Here is a 22120-nt window from a genome sequence, read left to right as displayed (position 1 = left end):
ATACTGTAGAGATATTTTCTATACAGCAATTTTAATGCACAAACTTTGTAATGCAACCTGTCTCATTCTCAGTTTCCTTTATGTTCTCACTAAGGCTCTATATTCAAATGCCCCCTAGCCTTAGTTTTGTTATCAAAACTTAATTTAGTCCATGGACACTACTAGTTTCTGCAAATAAAGAAATATATCTTTTTATTTGTAATTTTAAAATTAGGCTTAGTCAAATATCAAGGTTTTCCAAAGACTGTGAACAGTTCTTGGGGGGTGAATTAAAATAAGAAATATAGCCTACTGTATGGATTTTTTTTTTGTCGTTTTACCAATTTGAATGCCTGTTTTTGTCTCATTTTCAAGTCATCTTAAAATTAGAGGTATTCTCTGCTGAGGCCCAGAGAATCACTCTGAAATTGTATTCAATTTCACCAGCAGCTAACTGTACACTTGTTTTGCATTTAAATATAGTTACATCGACAAATTATTGCTTTGGGTCAAATATAAATGATGACATCTCTTCACAAAGTCAAATGAATATTTGTGTGCTATTAAAATTTAGCCTGACGCATAGTTGAGGACTGGTTTGTTTGCTCCACACAAGATGTTTAAATATAATTTTTTTAACCAATAATAACCTGCAAAAATACTTTGTAGGATGTCTAAATGAAAGCGTAAAGAGTAAAAGCATTATGTTGCCTAAGAAAAGTAATTTAGTAAGAGTACAAGTAGTTGGAGACAAAGGTATCCAGGTAAAGTACAAAATCCCCGCAATAACACGTAAGAACAGGAGTAATATAGTACAAGTACAGAGTTAACGTGCGCGTTCTTGGTCCAGGGAAGGGTCGCTCCCAAAACGTGCTCGTCCCCGTGAGTCACGTGATGACGTCTCATTTCTAGCTTCTCAAAGATTTCCCAGTGAGCGACTGGCGGACAGTAAAGATGGCGACGGAGCTTACGGTGTGTACGAGTTCCCGGACAAGATGACGACAAGAAGATTAGTAACTTTCGAGCCGCGGCATTGACAGTGCTCCCTTTTAAGACCCTGCGACGGAGGCTCTCGAACTTGCTGACTTTGGCGGTAGTTAAACAAACCTAACGGACACGACACCGGCGCGCGGACATATCGTTGCTTTTGCCATGGAGGATATCAACTCAAACATAAACGCGGACTTGGAGGTGCGGAAGCTTCAAGACTTAGTGAAGAAACTCGAGCAGCAGAACGAGCAGCTCCGGAGCCGATCCAGTCTGCTCTCCTCCTCTTCTTCCGGTGGACTGTCGGGGAACACCAGACCCGTGAGCGCCGGCTATGATTGTCTGGGAGCGGCGGCGGGGCTCGCCGGGTTCACTGGGGTGGGGTTCGGCGGATCTAAGAGTTTCGGTGGGGTTTTGGAGATCTCCCGACTGAGCCCCAGACGGTCATATCACGGCAGCAGTTACGGAGGAGGGTATGACAGTGACAGCGCTTCTTGTGCCGCCGCGAACACGAGTCTCGCGTCTTATTACGATTCGCTGGATTTTATCGAAGACGGAGAAACTTCAGTGCTGGATGAGGTGGAGATTCTCGATTTGGAGGACATGGATTGCCTGAACGAAGAGGAAGACAGCTGGTGAGTAACCTGCCGGGAGGCGAAGGTGTTAACCCCGATCAGAGGAATAACCTCTCTCTCTCTCACACACACACACACACACAACACACACACCCTTCATGTGTTTGACAGCTGCGCGGAGACGCCACAGAGAATGACGCGTATTTGGAGCAATGCGCTTGATGCATTGTTGCACCCATGTCTGTTTTGGCAAAGGGCTGGGGTTAGTTTATTCAGTGCATTGACTGCAATACGATTGATATCTGTTTGAGATTATTAGCGCCTTACGTCTGAGCATTTAAGAGCAACAGTTTGCTGACTGCATTTATTCACTTGCTTCTGATGTGTGGGTCCTTATCATCTGCCCTTCAGTTTATTTCAGTACCTTTATAAATCTGCAGAATGACAGCCATGGTGTCATGATTCAATGATGTCATTAGAATCACACACAAATGACGTATTTACATAGTATGGTATGTCCTTTAGATAAGGCCTCAGATATGATCGAGCAGATTAGTTACAACAGATGTACATACTTTAATGCATGATCTGCATTGTGTATGGCTCTTTTGTTTCACATAACATGAACTTTAGTGGTGCAGTCAGGTTTTTTAGGAAATAAACAAGAATGCTGACAAATTTCATTCCAAAGATGTGCAGTAATACGAGAAGCTGAAAAAAATCAATAATCTATGCATGTCATGGTATTGACAGTTTGTAATGATTGAAATTATTGAAAAATTTAAATGTGCTGAAAATTTTGCCAAACAAAATGAAAACAGCAGTCTAGAATGATGGTGTGGATCAGCATGTGTGCGACCTGCTGGTCCAAACAGAGTGAGTAATAGTGAAAGAATAAAATGTTGGAACAAGCAGTTCCTCCTGGAGTGATAAAACAACAGTCCAGTCTGGCTGATAGGTGCCTGTTTAAAGTCCAGAACCACTATTGGGAAGAATAAGAGCCAGCTAAATGTACAGAATGAGCATGTTGTCACCTGTTGTGCCTCCATTCTGGAGTGTAAAAATAATGAGCACTTCCACTTAATGTTTAAATGCAGACCGTTAAAAAAACTCTATAAACTCTAAAAACTATGTAAAAAACAATAAAAACAAAAAAAACAACTATGCCCACCAAGGGAGCATTTCATCCAAAATACAGTAAAAACAGTAATATTGTGAAATATTGTTACAATTCAAAATAATTTTTCTATTTGAAAATGTCATTTATTCAAGTGATAGCAAAGCTGAATTTTCAGCAGCTATTACTCCAGTCTTCAGTGTAACATGATCCTTCAAAAATCAGTCTAATATGTTGATTTGCTGCTTAAGTATTTATCAGTGTTGAAAAAAGTTGTGCTGCTTAATATTTTTGTAAAAACTGTGATGCATACTTTGATGACTAGAAAGAAAGTTAAAAAGAACAGCATTTGAAATCTTTTGTAACATTAAGGCTTTACTCTCACATTTGTGACCTTAAACAACATTAAATCGACAATAAAACAAGCAAACAATAAAAAACAATCTTATCTTTAAATCGTCATGACTAAGAAGATTAAATCATTTGCGCATCTTTGCTGTAATCATTTCCGACCTGTTTGGTTTGACAAGTACAGTTTCTGTCCTACCAACTATTTGTAGTGATAACTTGAGGACATGGGATCAATTTCAATCAAAAAAAGTGCTTGTGAAGATGAACATTATCTTGTTGCCTTCTGGTTGTCCCATGTCCTCAAGTCCTAGACAGCTTTATCTTATCAGTTTTTGATCTTGTGTGGATTGATGTCACAGTGTGTAATCCATTGTTTGTGTTTGCTTTAATCAGTGTCTTTGAGATTCTGTGGTTTAGGTCAGTTTACACCGACTCCGAATCCTGTAATCCAGACACTCGATCCTGTTTGGTTGGATATCTTGCAGTGGCAGCAAAATGCTGGGAAATCCCTGCAACAGCTGGAGTCCAGCAGATCAGTGAGCTTAACACCCATTTATCACTACAAATAGTTGGTAGGACAGAAACTGTACTTGTCAAACCAAACAGGTCGGAAATGATTACAGCAAAGATGCACAAATGATTTAATCTTCTTAGTCATGACGATTTAAAGATAAGATTGTTTTTTATTGTTTGCTTGTTTTATTGTCGATTTAATGTTGTTTAAGGTCACAAATGAGTTAAAGCCATGCTGTTAGCAAATCTGTTGCCAAGATAAGATAATGAGTTTATTAATATCTTGAATCAATCAAGTAGCAGTCAAAGCACAGCTCTCAGAGTCAGATCTGTGCTTTTGTGAGGTGAATAATGCATTTATACCAGGAGATCATTTCAGTTTCTGTCATATCTAAGGAAAAAGGCTTACTAGGAGAAATGCTCTCTGTCTCTGTGTAATGGATTATTAGAAGTGCCACATTCTGCCACCAATACTGCAATCCTGCATTGCCATCAGTCCTGATCTGTCTGGTTCTGTGCCATATAAACTCCAGTCTGACTGATCAAAATGGTTTGTGTCAGCATTAAATCAGCCATTGACATGAGAAATGTGGTCCAGGATGCGTAGTGCCAAAGTTTGTCCCAACTATGCAATACTAGTCTATAGCATTCAAAAGTTTAGGGTGTTTTTGAAAATGTTTAGCATTGAAACAAACAAACAAAAAAATTCAGCAAGGATGCATTATATTGATATAAAAATATATATATATTTAAATGCTTGTTTAATTGTTTCCACAAAAATATTAAACAGAATTATAAATAATTATAATATTATGATAAGAAATATGTCTCAAGTGCCAGATCAACATATTAGAATAATTTGCTGATCTAAGTATCTATATTTTTAAAATAATTTAAATTGGAACAGTTATTTTGCATTGTAAAATTATTTCATAATATTGCTATTTTTACTGTATTTTATCAAATAAATGCAGTCTTGGTGAGCATATGAAACATTAAAAATCTTCCCAACCCCAACCTTTTGAACTGTATATGTTATCAACAGATTATGAAATTTATAGCGTGCATGTGACACTACTATTTTTGTCCACCTTAATTGATCGCCTGATGCAGTTGGATCCTGCAGTCAAATAGGACCACCTTCTATAAACCAACAATACAGCAACATGAAGACCACCAGCGATTTAAATGCTTTCAGTATGAATGGGCCTAACACTTAAAGGATATTATAATACATTCTTCTTCATTCTGTCTGTTAAAAAACTTTTTGTCACACATGTTACTGTCAAGTGATCCTGAGCAACAGCTGCCTCTGTGAGGCCAGCAGCAAACAAGACTCATGCAGTGCTGTTATATTCTGTTCCCTCCTCTTTTATTCCCTCCTCTCTCTGTTGCAGTTGCTCTTCTTAACAGTTGTCCATTCAGAACCCATAAAACCAGCACTAAACTGAATCTTTTAAAACACTAACGTTCATGTGTTTTGGAATGCGCAAAACTATTTTTCATAAAACTGGGGTCAAAATTTATTTCATCTAATTAAGCTAAATAGGCAAGACAGTATCACCCTCTATTAATAAGTGTTCTCTGCTACAGCTGTCTTATGAGATGATCTGTTCTCATATGGCATGTATTTAGCCTGTAGTAAACAAGCTTCTGATCAGCTGACCTGAACAGTTCTGCACCAGGCTTTTATGTGGCCCTATTAATTCAGGTCTCAGTGACTAAGCAAAGCTGCCTGCACAATATTACAAAGTACAGTATACACCTTACCTGAGTGATTACACAAATTTGACTGGGTCATTTGCCTGTATTTATTTAAAAGGAAAGCATGCTTTTGCTGAATAAGCCTGTTAATCACGGCATTTCAAAACTTCACCACTCAGCATGTTTCTTGATTAAACACTTGTGTGCCATATATGTGATGAGAGCTAGTTTATTTCTTGTGACTGACCTCTGGTTGCGTTTCTGCAGGTTGTATGAAGCAAAATTGAACAGCCCTCTGCAGAAAGCCTTGAGTCCAATTGTGTGGTGCAGACAGGCATTGGATAACCCAAGTCCTGATATGGAGTCTGCCAAACGTTCTCTCTTACACAGACTCGACCTTACTATGTCAGGTACCACACACACACTTCATTTTCATTTCATTTAATATCTTCCACTGTTGTATTATAAGTCTTTATTCTGACCTAGAAATTCTGATTTGTACTTGCACTAACATTCACACAGGCCCCATTACAAAAAAAAGAGATTTTATTTTTAGCAATGAATTTTTACCATGTCGCATGAATGATATATATGTAAAAATGTAGATTTTTCATTAAATGCTTTTAGATTAAGTAGGTTTTAATATCTAGAATTTATACAGCTTATTTGTATTTTATTTCTGGCTTGAAATTGTCAATTTGAGTCTGGGTTATTTGGCCATCCTATTCTGTGTCTCTGTGTGTTGATTTTATTCAAACCTATCGCTTCCTCTTTTTCATTCTCAGTTCTTCCTCTCTGCCCTCTACCCATTCACTGAGCTCCATTTCTGGCTCTGATTCTCTTCCATCCCCACTTCCTTGCTGAGATCAGTCTGTCACCATGTGTGTATGTGTTTTCAACATGTGGCCTGGCAGTTCACTTGGATGAATCCTTGTTTTTGGAGAGTATCTGTATATTTGGCTGTCCGTGTACCATCCGTCTCTCTGATAATTATAGGTAGCAAAGAGTTATGACAGGTTTGACTCAAGTCTTATTTGTAGTCAGGAAGGCTATTGCTGTTTTTAGTCAGGTATGCCCATGTGACGTCTTAAATTGAAGCAGCTCTCTATAGAAGGGAACTGTCTGTCCATGCTCATACTAGACATGTGACTGATATTTTTACAACACCCACTGACATACTGTTATAACACACATTTATGTACTCTTATATTTTCCTTTTATTACATCGCTTCATTGAGTAGGGAGACAAAGACCAAATGATCTTAAAAGTCATTTTAAGTGATACTCTCAAAGATGAGATACTCTCAAACTGGCTCATCTCATACAGAGTCACCTTAAGTGACATGGGAATCGTTCCAGAGAACTCCCAGTTCGTAGATCAGAGTTTTCCATTAAAAGATCCAATCTGCAGTGGGCTGCATTTGATTAACGTTTGGAACAGGGCCAGGTGTGAATCACTCTTGTCATAGTGTGAGACAGACGGGTGTATGATGTCATTGTTTTTAGTGAACTCACCATAGTGTCATCACAGAGCAGACAGCACAACTCCCAAATAAGATGGAGGAAAAATGTATTATATTAATTCACAGTAATACTCTATGGTTCTTTTTTTTTTTTCTTTTTTTTTAGTAAAGGGCACATTAAATTGATCAAAAGTGACAGTAAAGACATTTAGGATGTTAAAAAGAGTTCTATTTAAAATAAATGCTGTTCTTTTGAACTTTATATTCATCAAAGAATCCTGGAAAATCCTGAAAAATGTATTTTGGTTTCTACAAAAATATTAATTAGCTTAAAATAGAAAAATCTTATTTTAAATTGTAATGATATTTCACAATACGGTTTTTACTATATTTTTGATCAAATAAATGCAGCCTTACTGAGCATTAGATACTTCTTTCAGAGGCTTTTTGGCTAATATTGATATACATAATTAATCAGTATCATGTAGTTATTTAAGAAAAAGTAATCAATTTATAGCCCTAGACTGATTTATTTACTTTATAAACAACTTGCAGAAGACACGTGAGGTGATTTTTCACTGTTAGTCATTTATCAAAACACTCCCAATAAAAGAAAGCTCATTCACCAACCCACTGTGTAAAGCTCATTGTCAATGGGCATACAGCCCATGCTGAGCGTGCAGGGTGTGTATTGTGGTTTCCAGGTTACCTGAAGCATCGCTAAATCCCTAGAGCTATTGCCAAGAGAGTGAAGAGAGCCAGTGCAGATGTGTGTGATGCATGTAAAATCTCTATCCTGTTGGACACACCTGTCAGCTTCTTTGTCTCTCTCTTATTGCTTGTTCCTTTCTTTTATGCCTCTCTTGTGCTCTCTTCGGAACCAGTTGACCCGTGAAGCGCATCTGTGTCTATGTGAGAAAGTAAAATCGAGACGGACATGTTTGCACACATTAATGAATTCCACCCAGAAGGTTGAAGAGTCTGACTCAGCAACAGCTATATGCAAGCTTTATGAAAAGGCAGTAGACAGCTAGGCCTCTCACTAAGTTTTTAAACAGAGCATGGACACTTCTACTGCAAAGTTGTCTGCTGTTTGGTGAGTCTGTTTGTCTAGCCATGGTAACTCATTCCAGGGCTTTACACTTCCCTCAGAAATGCAAACAGTTCCATAAAGTTGTAGTCATAACCAGGGTTACATAACAGGACATGAGGACAAAAGGAGAGGCTGAGATTTAAAAGAAAGATTGTGAGTGAGCTTGAGAGTGACAGTGTTTGTTTTTTTTATTCTTATTTGAAGAAACGCCATTGCCAATATTAAATCTGATTAATAATTTGGACAATGGAACATATGCGTATGTAAAAAAAATATTTTCCGCAATTTATCAGTGAAAGGATATTTTTTAACCTTGCAGCTCTATAACAAATAGACATGTCTGCTGGTTTGTATTGCTGATTTGTGTAGTTTTTCCCTTAGTACTAAATAAATGGAAAAAAGTGCCAGAATGGGTTGCCAGTTTAGTAGGGTTCAGTGTTGCCAGATTGGATGGACGATTTCCAGCCCAAAAGCTCACAAAAACCCGGCCAAAACTTTAACTGGCAAAATAATGTGATAGAATGTAAATCAAGGTTGATAAGCCATTTTTAACTCCTTATAACGAAATAATGATGACAAAATAATATAAATATAATGCTAGATAAATTTCCCATGGATCAAATCGGGGGAAATACATTAAAGAGAACTACCAAATATGATTAATATATGCAAGCAGACACTGTCAAAACGGCAATCAAGAAATTAACCGATACCCTCGAAAAACACATGCATCATTTTCAGTGTCAACCGTCAGAATTTAAATGCAAAAAAGTGCCCAATATAAGTGATTAGAATAAGCAACGTAATTATAGGTATTTAACTCTCGTTCATGCACAAACCATGACAGTCAAAACTGTGTCATTCTGTATGATAATCCGACAATAGAATAATTAGCAACAACAATAATGCTCTTACTTTGGTTTTGCACTATAATTTCACACAGAACTAAGTCTTTCGTGAAGTTCATATTGAACATAATATAGAATTTTTCACAGTCAAAACAAGTCCAGCATCTTTAAAGGATACACCAATCTGGACTGTTTAAAAGATAAAAGACATGGTCGTATAGATATAAATAGATTTTGATTAAATAATTTAACTGTGCTCTGATTTCAGAGTTGCAGTCATCTCCCTCAACAGGTGTAATTCACGTTTTGAGAGTTACTCTCCACTCTTTACAATCGAGCTCATAGGCATTATGATCACTTACAGTTATACATTCAAAATCAGATTCGTTATCGCGCTAAAAACCTGTCGCTCATCAATCTTCACGTCTGTCTACTGATCCTTAGTGATTGGCTAAGAGTGCGGCCGCTACGTCAACATCAGCACCAGTCGTCTCGTCTTTGCAGCGAGATGACTGATTGGATGCATGCAGTAGGCAATATATGCACACTTGGGCTTGTTTGTTAACCAATTAGCCTATACAATTCATACGTTTTGAAAACCGCCAAACAGACCAAAAACCAGCCCAAATTTTGTTCCCCCGCCCAAGCCAATATTAACCCGCCCAATTGAGCGGGAACCCGCCCAATCTGGCAACACTGGTAGGGTTAGCTAATTCGGAACCAAATTGGTAGTTTGTAGTAACTGAGTAACTTTTTTTTTTTTTTTTTTTACATGCACTAAAAAAATAAAATAATTGTTTGATAATTTTGTATAGTTTGGTAACACAGTCCAGCGTAGCAAATGCAGTTTGAACAAAACTCATTAATTCTACCAGTTGTGTAACACTGAAAATGAAATGAGATTATTAACATGATTCTAATCATGCATGTCATTCTTATAAAAAATATATATTTTTTGTCATAGGAAAAATCATATGGATAATAGTGTTGCATGCAGTTAATAGTTTTGGTATTTAAAATAAGTTAATAATGTATGCTATTGTAATTAGATAAAAATAACTGAATATCTATTGAACTCTAAAACTAACTGAACATCAAATTATCAAAATTATTTTTTGTATTTTAATTGTTAGAAACTAGCTAATAATAATTTGTCTAGTATATCTAAGAGAACCAGACAACTTTTCTTTATTTGTACATCTACATTTGTGCCTTTTTGTGGTTTAAAAATCGAAAAATGTACACTAGAGTGTATTGTATTCATAGAAAGTGCTATTCATACTCTTGAACACTGTCGTTAAGCGGTGATTCTCCGCTTAAGTTCAGTACAGTCTTTACAGCATCCTTATGACTTGGTAGAGCTTAAAATGAACTTTCCCGAGTGAACAACGTTCATTTCTCTCTCTGTGTGTCTTTTTCTTCAGCCGCGACCTCAACTTGCCCCTGCAATCCAATCCACTATTGCAATCCTGTTTGAAGTACACTTTGCTTCCCTGTTGATATCTTTCTTTTTGTTTTCTTCTTTTTCCTTTTTTTTATGCCTTTTCCCATTTCCTCTGCAGATCTGACAGTTCTTATCCATTACACTTTCAACATCATTGCATTAATTTAGCCTTTTTCCTCTTCCTTCTTCATCCTTGTCTCTTTCATGTCGTCTTTGGCTCTTTGTGCTGCTGTTGATGTCATGAGCTCTTCCTTCTCACTGCGTCTTAGTTTCTGTGTTTGTCCTTAAACAGCCCATGTTGCTGTGATGATCTATCATTACTACAGGACTCTCTCACATCTCACATATTCTCTTTCTCTCCTCCACCCCTGCCCTCTAAAACAACTTTCATACAAGCTCACGGACAACCTCATTTCCATAGACTGTCCATTGAGCTGAACAAAATGTGCTTGACAGACAGTCGTTAGACATTTAAGCCCATGTATCTTATCCTGTAATGGGCCCTGCTGTCTATTTAGTCCAGGCAGAGATAAAAAGCAGTTAGCGAAGCATCTTTTCAGTGTCTGAATTATCTGTGGGGTTTAACTTGTCTTTTTGCAGTATATGGATGTAGTCACCAGAGTTATGACAGATTAGCTGTCCTCATTTCTCCTTCTCGTCTTTCTGGGATTTTCTGTCTTGGAGACTCACAAATCCAGTATTAGTTGACTCAGTGTGGTGTACTTCTGGTGGAAAGAGCGTGGATGAGCCAAACCATCTGATGGACTGGAATGTAATGGCCATTGGCTCGCTTTGGCCACATATATGGAGTTAATAACATGCTGAAAGATGGAAAAGACTTTGGGTATTTCTGTTCTGGCTTAGATGAAGCTTTTCTAGATAAAAGTATGGTACCATCAGTTTCAGGTTTCAGAGAAACTTTGATCCCTTTACATGACAGTTTCTTCCATCCATTCTAGTGCCAGTTGCACAGAGCTTTCAACATGGTCATGAAGTAGCTGTTGTCATCCTTTTATTCACAAAGGTAAAATGAATGAATAATGAATGTACGAATATATCTGCACAAAGCAAATAAGTTTGAAATCGAAAGGAAAGCACAGTAGGCTTCTTTAAACAATTTCTGTAAGAAAAAATATTATATTGAATATAACAAATATATACAGTGGTGTGAAAAAGTGTTGGCCCTCTTCCTGATTTTTTTTTTTTTTTTTTTGCATGTTTGTCACACTTTAATGTTTCAGATCATCAAACAAATTTATATATTAATCAGAGATAACACAAGTAAACACAACATGCAGTTTTGAATGAAGTTTTTTATTATGAAGGGAAAACAAAATCCAAACCCACATGGCCCTGTGTGAAAGAGTGCTTGCCCCCTAAACCTAATAACTGGTTGGGCCACCCTTAGCAGCAACAACTGCAATCAAGTGTTTGCGATAACTTGCAATGAGTCTGTTACAGCGCTGTGGAGGAATTTTGGCCCACTCATCTTGGCAGAATTGTTGTAATTCCGCCACATTGGAGAGTTTTCGAGCATGAACCGCCTTTTTAAGGTCATGCCACAGTATCTCGATAGGATTCAGGTCAGGACTTTGACTAGGCCACTCCAAAGTCGTCATTTTGTTTTTCTTCAGCCATTCAGAGGTGGATTTGCTGGTGTGTTTTGGATCATGGTCCTGCTGCAGAACCCAAGTTCGCTTCAGCTTGAGGTCACGAACAGATGGCCGGACATTGTCCTTCAGGATCTTTTTGGTAGACAGCTGAATTCATGGTTCCATCCATCACAGCAAGTCTTCCAGGTCCTGAAGCAGCAAAACAGCCCCAGACCATCACACTACCACCACCATATTTTACTGTTGGTATGATGTTCTTTTTCTGAAATGCTGTGTTACTTTTACGCCAGATGTAATGGGACACACACCTTCCAAAAAGTTCAACTTTTGTGTCGTCAGACCACAGAGTGTTTTCCCAAAAGTCTTGGGGATCATCAAGATGTTTTCTGGCAAAACTGAGACGAGCCTTTATGTTCTCTTTGCTCAGCAGTGGTTTTCATCTTGGAACTCTGCCATGCAGGCCATTTTTGCCCAGTCTCTTTCTTATGGTGGAGTCATGACACTTTTTCCACACAGGGCCATGTGGGTTTGGATTTTGTTTTCCATTCATAAAAAAAAACCTTCATTTAAAAACTGCATGTTGTGTTTACTTGTGTTATCTTTGATTAATATTTAAATTTGTTTGATGATCTGAAACATTAAAGTGTGACAAACATGCAATAAAATAAAAAATCAGGAAGGGGGCCAACACTTTTTCACACCACTGTGTGTATATATATATTTGCAGCTCCTGTTCAACTCTCCATAGGAAATAAATGACTTCAGGTCTGTTGTTTGTTGGAGATGTCTCAGCATTCTGAGTAAGGATGAGCTTTATGTGGACTAGACTTAAAGCCTATAGTCAAAAGTGTGACTTGCGAGACTAGGTTGTTTCAGGCTAGGTTTTAAGGACACATCTATTTTTGTCTGTTCAAAGACACTGAAAAACACTCACATGACACACTTTGAATCAGCTTCAGGTAATGGATTTTAGACAATTTCGTGTGCCTATGTTGTAATATATTATCAATCCTCCACCTCATATCTGGTTGTATCTGATATATTTTGTTGACTCTTGATGGTAAATGTCCTTGATTGTAATATCCTTGCAGTCTGGTGTTATTGGCTTACGGTGGTCTCTGCATAACTGATCCAGGCTCTTTGTGTCAATCCTCATTTCTTGTAGTCCCTACTGAATGAGGGCAGTCCTCGCTCTTGGCTTCGATTTTAACACATACACACAAAAACACAGAACAGTCAATGGTCAGAGGTCATCCATTCCACACCAGCCCATATCCAAGACCAGTCATTCTCAGCATTCATCAGTGTCTCTGTGGATGTTTTTATGTCCCAACACTCAAGCGTTGTGCATGTATGCATGTAAGCGTGGCTGATGGTATGGTGTTAATAAATGCAGTTCACTGCTTGATCTGTAAGGAATCAAGTGGGGAGAGCATGTTGTTGTTGTTTTCTCTGAATAAAGCACAGTAGAGAGCGGGAAAGTCATTAGACAGGAGACACGGCGAGGAGAGAGGATGGATCCATGGAAAGACTAGGAGGTCTGTGGAAATGTGATTTAATGACCTCTTGAGTGTCCAGCTGCACACACACACACACACACACACACACTCTCTCTCACACACACATACACACAAAGTATATTCAAGATGGTTGTGTTGCTGATATAAAACTAAGCAACATCATAAATATAGTTGGTTTTACAGTTTGGGTTTTATTTTCACATTAGGTTTCCTTAAGACTAGTTTCTCAAAAGATTATATACTGTATATATATAAGATACAATTTATTACGATAAAGTAATATATTACAATATTATTTATTTATTGTTTAAACTCGGAATAAACAAAGTTTAGGGATTTTTATCCTAAAAAAGTATTTAACAGTGATGGAAAAAATTCTGCACTATTTCTAGGTCACTAATCAAATATAGTATAATCTTATTACAATATAAAAAGTGTAAATTACAGTAACATTTAATTGTTTGTTTGTTTGTTTTGCTAGGTCATACAGCAGATATATAAAGATCTAAAAGCATTTTAATTAATTAGTTTATTGTTATATAATTTAATGTATTTAATGTTATTGTCTTTTATTTAATAATTTTCCAGCCCAAACATACATACACACACAGGATCGAGTGATGAGCGATCACGTGAGATTATATCCAATATACTGAAGTGGCTTCTATTTTATGCTCTGCTCTTCAGAGACACAGTACAGTCTCTTTCTTGGCCGATATTCAACTAATGGTCTTCAGATTCTCTAGCCGTCGGTGTTGCCAAAAGCTTTTACAGCGATACATTCTCCCTGCTGCAGCCAAACTAAGAGTTTGACCTTGTGACTGAATCATAGACAACTACATATTCATGGTGCTGCATTGCTCTACAATGCCTACATTGAGTCTGTGTGTGAGAGAGAGAATTGACTGGATGTTAATGGCGTTGTCATCCACTAAATGACTGAGTAAGGCTCTTGTGGGTGTGCATATGCGTCTTTGTACTCTTAGACTGTGAATAGGCTGCATTGTATGCAATCAACAGCACTCCACCAGGACTTAGAATGTCGCTCTTTATTAGACTTGGCCATGCCGTATGCTTGAATTGACTCTGAAATGCCTAATAGACTGTAAACCGTATTGTGTATGTCTCCATATACATGCATGCATTAAAATGGCATCTGTGTAAAGTTTACTTGAGGGGGGTTGGGATATGACCTTCTGTTGGATTTGTGTTTTCAAGTATGTCATATAAGAGGCCTATTTATTTCTGCTAATGATAACAGCTGGTGCTGTCTGAAATTTGTTCCTCCTTAATAAATGGCATTTATTTAAACTAACAACATAAGAGACCATAATATGCTTTCACTTCACGTTCAACATGAAGTTCTTTAGTGCCCTCATTATGTTTGTTTTCTTTTGCAGCAAACAAGCGGAGGAGTCTATATAACAGTTCTTACAGTCCTCAAGTGGGCTACGGAAGCCCATACAGCACAAACACGGCAAACAGTCCTTACAGCAGTGGCTTCAACTCCCCGGCCTCCACTCCATCTAGAGTGCCTATTGTCAAGCAGCTCGTTCTGCCTGGCAGCGCAGGTAAAGGCCTCTTTACTCCAAACGTGGAGTAAGAAATAGTTGAGGAGTTTATTACATACTACAAAGAATGAATGTCACAAGTGTGAGGCTGCTGTTATTAATTTGCAGTTGGGGAAAGTTATTTTTATAGGTAACTGGTTACTAATCACGAAAGGTATGGAAAGTAGCATATTTGTTACTTCTGTGTATAAAAACTGCACTTTTCTCACTGTTATTTGGTTGAAAGCTCTTAAAAAAATAGTAAATGATGTTTCTGTTAATGTAACCTCTGGTTAGTACCTATATGCTGTAGTAGGCTACTAAGGCTAGTATCTGATACCTAACATAGTCAATATGACTTAAGCAGAAAACGCCCAACACCTTTTTTATTTTATAAATCTTCCTATGAATAACTATATAGAAACAGTGTTGTTTTTATTTCGGTGTATATTAATGTAATTTATTTGTCGTGTGTGTAGGTCACCAGCGTGGATCGTCTGACAGAAACACACAGGCAGTGAGCCCACAGTCATCAGTAGACAGTGAATTAAGCACATCAGAGATGGACGAAGACTCTGTTGGTTCATCGACCACATATAAACTCAATGATGTCACAGACGTGCAGATACTCGCCCGCATGCAGGAGGAGAGTGAGTGATGTCTTTTCTCTAACAAGTGTTGCACCTTGTCTTTTAGTCTGTTATACGTTTGGTTGTCATGCTGCTGAAATGGATGATCGATCATAAATGTGAATAAAAATTTCTAAATGGGTCGCTCAAGAGATTTAAACTCATGTATTTCTGTTTCCCTCTTTTAGGCTTAAGGCAAGAATACGCTGCAACAGCGTCACGTCGTAGCTCTGGTTCATCATGTCAGTCGTTGCGACGAGGAACTCTGAGTGACCAGGAGCTGGATGCACAGAGCCTGGAAGATGATGAGGAGGCAGTCCACCATTCCTACCACACACCTGTCAACCGTTTCAGCCCCTCCCCTCGGCACTCTCCCCGCGTCTCCCCCAGGAACTCGCCCCGGTCCCGCTCACCTGCCCGCTCTTTAGAGTATAGCCGCGGATCTCCCCAACCAATCATCAGCCGCCTTCAGCAGCCCCGCCACTCTCTGCAAGGCCACGATACGCAGACCAATTCCATTAAGAATGAAGGTAGATTTTCTTCCAGTCACATTTCACTTGGGCTACTCTTCTTAAAAACAATGTCAGTTTAAACGTGGGTTTCTTCGTCTTTTCTGTTATTGTGTGCAGAAAAGCTGAGACGGAGTCTACCTAACCTCACACGATCCAGCTCTGGACCGACTGCAGAGCCAGTCAAAAACAGCAGGAGCTGTGAGTCAAACCTGCAAGTGCCAAACGGAGGGTCACCCAGACACCAGAGTCAGTCTGCCAGTGAGTGTCCAGATACATCAGTGTGCATGCGTAAACACATACATCAACCAATGAACATGTGCAGGGCTTTTAACTGCCAGTAAACGGCACAAACACACATAGAGCAAACGCACATCTCTGACTCAAACTCACCACACAGAAAGACTTCATTGCATTCCTTGACATGAAATTGATCGTGAATGTTATTCTGTTCGTAAATCTTGATGTATGGATTCTGTGCTTCTGAGACCCGTTCATGCTGTGTTCTTAACTGCGCTGCCGGTGTCTTGGCTTGCTGGATGAGGCCCTTTGATCTTCTCACATTTTCTCTTAGATCATTTTATTGGCATCTTGCCATTTCCTCTAAAAGCCTGACTGACTTTCAAACAAAGCCCTTGTATTATTCAGGGGTGATTTTTAATGTTTTAGGGAACTCTTCAGATGATGGATCTTGAAGGTGTGTTTAATGTGGCAAGGAACACTAAAGTTTGTCATTTTATTTTTAGGATAAAACATTTCAGATTATAGTAATCATATTCCATTACACCCATGTGATCAATCACATTTAATAGCCTTACTGAAAAACAAAAAACAAAAGTGTCATTTATAGCTTTTGGCACGGATGAACATACAGTAGGAAGCATCTCCAGTTCTTGAGCAGGAGTTTTGATTTGTCATAATATATAACATTGTGTAGTGATCCGGTGCTAGAATTTTATTATTATTATATATACATTTTTTTCTACATGTTGAGTGGTCATTACCACAAAGGTTTTTCAGAACCCGTCCTGATTTGAGCATATGCATTCTGTTGGTAATGCTGACATTACAGTGTTGCCAACACTGAGGGATAAAATCTGATTCCCAAGTGAATGACTCTTATGAGTGAGTTCGTTTTAATAAATCAAAACCGTAGAGCATGACCAGTGTAGTACAAATGACTCTTTTAAACCCACACATACTGCAGTTTACTGTTAAGGTGCAGTTTCATGAAATTATCAATATTTTGCAGACAAGAGAGTCTGTTGTCTATGATGTATGGAAACCACAGAAGTCACTTTTAAAACAAACTACTTTCTGTTGGGCACGGCTGTGAATTTGCGTGACCAACTTGAATCCAAATGCAAAATCACTATGAGGAAATCTTTTACCCTCAAACTAAATTCCCATACATGTGGAATCCTATTGAGATAACTCAGTTTTAACTGAATTCACTGAACAACAATAAATATGACCCTAACTTTATGTTGGACTTCAGGTGCCTGAGACTTGAATCTTTGTAGTTACTGTTTTTTTTTTTTGTATTAATGGGTATTGTATATTGTTGGCTAATATAGACATAAAATTATTGGATTGCATTTATGCCTGCTCAAAATAGCATTTTTTTTTTAAATTATTTGTTAAAATGATCATGTTTTGGTGTGTAAACTAATTAATATTTATGAAGTGACCCATTTACCATTTCATGACATCACAACCAGCACGAAAAGTGAAAGTCCAGCTGGCCTCACCACTTTTAAGAATAGTGATTCCCATGAAAAAAGAACATTTCATGACAGCATGCTGAATCGTTTAATCCATGCGAGGTCAACAAAGGCCAGATCTCTGATCAAGCCTGTCAAAGGAGTGGAGTCACTGTAATCCCTGTATAGAAATATTTAATAAGTTAATTAATAATAGCCAGTTTTTCAGTGACCATCAATAAACAGCCATCTCTTAAACAGCACAAAGACATGAGCTAGCTTAAGTGATTTTACATACTTGAATGTATTCAGTATTTCAGGCTTCTCCCCCTCATTTGGTAATATGGACAGTCTAATTTTATTTCTGTCCTTCCTGCCCAGCATGTTCTGCCTCTTCCCTTCTCTCCGCCTTTGTTTCTTCCTCACACCCTTTGTTTTTGGCTGAGGTGCTGGTTGTTAGGATGTAGTTGGATTCACTCTTGGCTTAGTACTGCCTCCTGCCTGTTCTTCACCCTGGGTTTCATTTTTCTCTTGGCTGTAGCGCCCTCTTGTGGCTGATTAGAAGTGGTCTTCTGTCTCACTCGTGCATGGAATGGCTCTGCCTTGAATTAAACCTGACCCTAGCTGGCTGTCTTTGCCTTGGCATCACCTAAACATTTTAGTTAAAGCTCTGGTTGGAGGTTACATTCCTGCAGGTGGAGGGTGGACTGCTGAGCTCAGATTAGCCTGAATCAAAACGTAATGTCTACTTGTCTCTCATCTCAGCATCACACCAAAGGCTCTCTGCACCTGCTCGCTCCTCCCCAAAACCAAAAGAGAGACTCCAGAGCCCTACGTCTCTACGAGGTAATGCACTGAGCAGGTCACCTAGACTCCGTCATGATACCAACCAGATAGTCCTGGAAGTTTTTTATGGACCCATTGTTAAGAGTACTGATTGGTTGGTGTGGAAGCTGTTTCCTGACCTCAGATGAGAAATCACACCCAGGTCTTCTTGAAAACAGGGGTCTGGGTTATGGTTCAAAATTGAGCTCAAGAGTAAATGCCCAATTTTTTTATTTTATTTATTTATTTTTGCATACCAACCTGGTAGGTTTGGGAAAGGTTATGTGAATGGGATTTTTAGTTTTGAAAAGCAGTTATGCCTAAATTGCAGAATTAAACCACTATTGAGAATTTATAATTTTCCCATGAATAATAAAATAATCATTTATTAATCATTTTATTGTTTGTAGTCTAATGGTCATTTAGCTATTTAGTCAAACTAATTAAAAATAGGTCCGTTGGTTATTGGTCACTAATATTTATTGACTTTAAAAAGGCAATGTCTGTCGATCCTCAATTGTAAATGTCATCTCACAGTGTTGAGTACAAATATTTGTGTAGGACTGAATTTTGTGCTGTATATTGATTTGGAGTGGCTTTAAAGGATAGTTTGTTGACCTGTGGTTGTAAATGCTGCTGTTTCTTTGCAGTGTTATAGGGTGAGTGATGCTGTAGGTTGCTGTGGGTCTGCCCCCTTTTGGTACAATTGTGTCATTTAGTCTTGTACTTTTGTTATTAAATGGAACTGCTTAAACGTTGTCACCTAACCAAATGTTCCAGTAGTCTGTAAAGCCATCGGTCTAATTCTACTTATTTAATGCACTTTGGTTGCATTAAATAAAGTTTGTCAATCACACTTGCACTTTGAAAAGTAATACATGATGGTGCGAGTCCTGAGCAATTCGACAGCTTTTGGCATGGATACAAACCCAACCCTTTCTTTTCCATCTTTACCCAGTTCCTCTCTCGTGTTGCTTTGGAGAGGAAACAGATTTCAGTGAGTATATACACTGATGATCCAGCTTTCCAGTGCTGGGCTATTTTATGTTGTGCAAGTATGCGTGAATGGTAGATTGTGTTTGTACTGTGATTGTGTTTTGCAACAAGGGGACATTTATATAACTAGTATTTCTGAAAATGTTTGTGAACACTAGTTGATCAAGGCTGTTTAAATCCATCCATCCATCCATCCATTCTTATTGTGCCTTATTTTCTATCAGCTTTGTGTTGAATGTCATTAATGCTAGTGTTGTGCTCTGTGAATGTGGAAAACGGTCCTCTGCGTGTTACATAGGAGCATTTATTTAATCGTGGTGATGTTAAATGTGTGTAGCTTTATAAATTAGTTATCTAACTGCATTTTTTTGGATTTTAAGGTTGCATCCATCTTTTTTCAATATTGTTTATCATTATAATCCCATTCCCATTTACTCATGACTGTGTAGTCCCATGAATGGCTTGTATCAGGTAGTATATAGATAGAAGATAAACTGCTGAATAGAAGCCCTGTCTTTTATTCAGTCTGTAATGTTTTATCTTTTATGAAATATCCAGTATTTCAGTTCCTTTACATTTAATCTGTTGCCTTTATTTATCTTCCCCACATATCGTTCCTCTTTTTGTTTATTCCAGTGCCCTCTTCCAGTAAGTTGCGGACTCCCGCTGCCCCGTCTCCCTTGGCTCTCCGTCAGCCCATGAAGGTCATGTCTAATCATGGTTCAGGCACAGCCACACCCACACGCTCTATGGCCCCGCCCCGCAGCGGCCTGCCCCGCCCCACCGCCAATGCTGGAGGAGGTTTACCAGTGCCTCGCAGCAAACTGGTCCAGCCTGTGCGCAGGTACTCTCAGCTTTTCACAACTCACTATAAACACATCAGAACCTGGTGAAGTACATACTGAGTGTGTCATTTGCCCCATAGGTCTCTGCCAGCTCCAAGGACATACAGCGGTATCAGAGACGAGAGCTGGAGAGAGGGCTGCTACTGAGCGTGCCCAGAACCAGCAGCACAAACAGCTTTCAGTTCAACCTGGCACTTTATAGAGATACATCTTTAACCCCCACAAATAAAAGAGACACATTCTTCCAAACAAATGATTCTCTCCTCTTTTAGTTGATGTTGCAGAGCTCTCATCCCAGCTGGATAGATGTGGAAGGCAGACTGGACGCCACAGAATGCCAAAGAACAAAAAAACAAAACAGACTGGGATTCACCCTCACGTACAAAACAGCACCAGTACTACAAATGACTCCAAATCCACAATCCTGCTTGCAAATCCCCCAAAACCCACTACAGAAATATAACTTGTTTCCTCTATAACAACATTAGTGAGCCGATCATGCAAAACAAATTGACCTTAACTTTTGGCTCAAGTGGGAAAGGTTTGTATGGCAACAAGAAATCCACATGGCAATGTATTCTGTCAGAATGTCTTTCATATCTATGTGACCTCTTATTTATTTGAAATCATTATTTAAAATATTTCTTTCAAAGAGTATTCATACAGTATTTGGTCTTTATAAATATATATATGTATGTTTACTAATCTTTATTTTTGGCCTTTTTATTTCTGAATGTCATTGTTAAACCTCAACTGCAAAGCTATGTTTCCAAAGCATTTTAAATGTCTGAATAATGGATGCATTTCAGAGTCTTTGAACAAATGTATTTAGTTTGAGCCCTCAGATACGCAGCAGGATTGATGCTTTTGCTTATTTCGAAAGGAAACATGAATCAATGAGACACGAATCAGTGAAAAGTTAGTCAAATTTCATGAACTTTGTTTGTATGTCCTAACTGGAAATTGGGAAAATCATTGAATATAAATGCCTGAGACTAACTTCATAAGGTGAACTGTTGTATCGTCAAACGTTGTTCATCGATTGATGTCCCAGTGATCATGTCTCGGTGGCAAAGGTTATAAAAAGATGTGGTTGTTTGGGTGACGTGTAGTGCTTCTGTACTATTAATTTTGGGAAATTCTTGGTCATGTTATTTGTCGTCAGTCTCAGAGGGAAATCATTGATAAAAGGCTAAGAATTAAAATGGTGCTTACTGGTAACTGAATTGGATTGCCACCTGAACATATGGAGATGATATCTTGCTGCATACTAGCATATTGTTGAGACTGCGCAAGTTTGTTTAAAAATGAGTGCCTATAATTTATGAATTTCTGTGATTACTACAGATGTTTTTTGTTTTTTTTTGTTTGTTTGTGCCAATTGCTTTATTTTGCCAATATTATTTACTTCAGGGTTCTTTGCATTTCTTGCTCAAGTTTTGTTTGATTTTTGTAATTGCTTTGATAACATTTATATTTGCTTTTTTGTAACAAAGATATGTTATAAAAGCCCCTTGATATTTATGACAAAATACTATGCGCTGATAAGAGGCTTATTTATTAAACAGTGAGATGCCTCCGTGTGCTGAGATATAGAGTTAGTGGGATGCTTGAGCCTAGTATGGTCATGAATACATGACATAAACATTTTGTGGATTGTTTTTTTGGTAAAGACTTTTATATCTCCACAAACATGATGCTCGGTTTCCCCTGCGTTGAATCATTTCAAATAAAAGTTGAAAAAAGCTGTGTGGTCTGTCGCTTATTTGTCCATAATTTATTGACGTGCCAAAAATAAAGTGTCAAAATATTTTATAGCATTTGACTGTTTATCATAGACATATTGTGAAAAATGT

The 22120-nt window shown here is 38.1% G+C and overlaps 1 protein-coding gene across 3 annotated transcripts; it reads left to right on the top strand.

The window, feature by feature from the left end:
* The first annotated feature begins 324 nt into the window (after window positions 1-324).
* LOC306844078 (SLAIN motif-containing protein 2-like) lies at window positions 325-22013 on the top strand. 3 transcript variants are annotated; one of them, XM_079375956.1, is made up of 10 exons: window positions 325-1601; window positions 5494-5636; window positions 14608-14778; window positions 15237-15407; window positions 15575-15916; window positions 16016-16156; window positions 18364-18444; window positions 19382-19420; window positions 20056-20263; window positions 20345-22013. In XM_079375956.1, the coding sequence occupies exons 1-10, from the start codon at window positions 1132-1134 to the stop codon at window positions 20409-20411; spliced, it is 1833 nt and encodes a 610-aa protein (XP_079232082.1). In that variant the 5' UTR covers window positions 325-1131; the 3' UTR covers window positions 20412-22013. The 3 variants fall into 3 exon arrangements, with proteins under 3 accessions (XP_079232082.1, XP_079232083.1, XP_079232084.1); XM_079375957.1 differs by lacking the exon at window positions 19382-19420; XM_079375958.1 differs by lacking the exons at window positions 18364-18444; window positions 19382-19420.
* Window positions 22014-22120: the final 107 nt, after the last annotated feature.

This window comes from Barbus barbus (assembly GCF_936440315.1).
Source record: "Barbus barbus genome assembly, chromosome: 24".
NCBI classification, from domain to species: Eukaryota; Metazoa; Chordata; class Actinopteri; order Cypriniformes; family Cyprinidae; genus Barbus; species Barbus barbus.
Note: the sequence above shows the minus strand (reverse complement) of the source record. Positions and strands in the feature narration are given on the sequence as shown.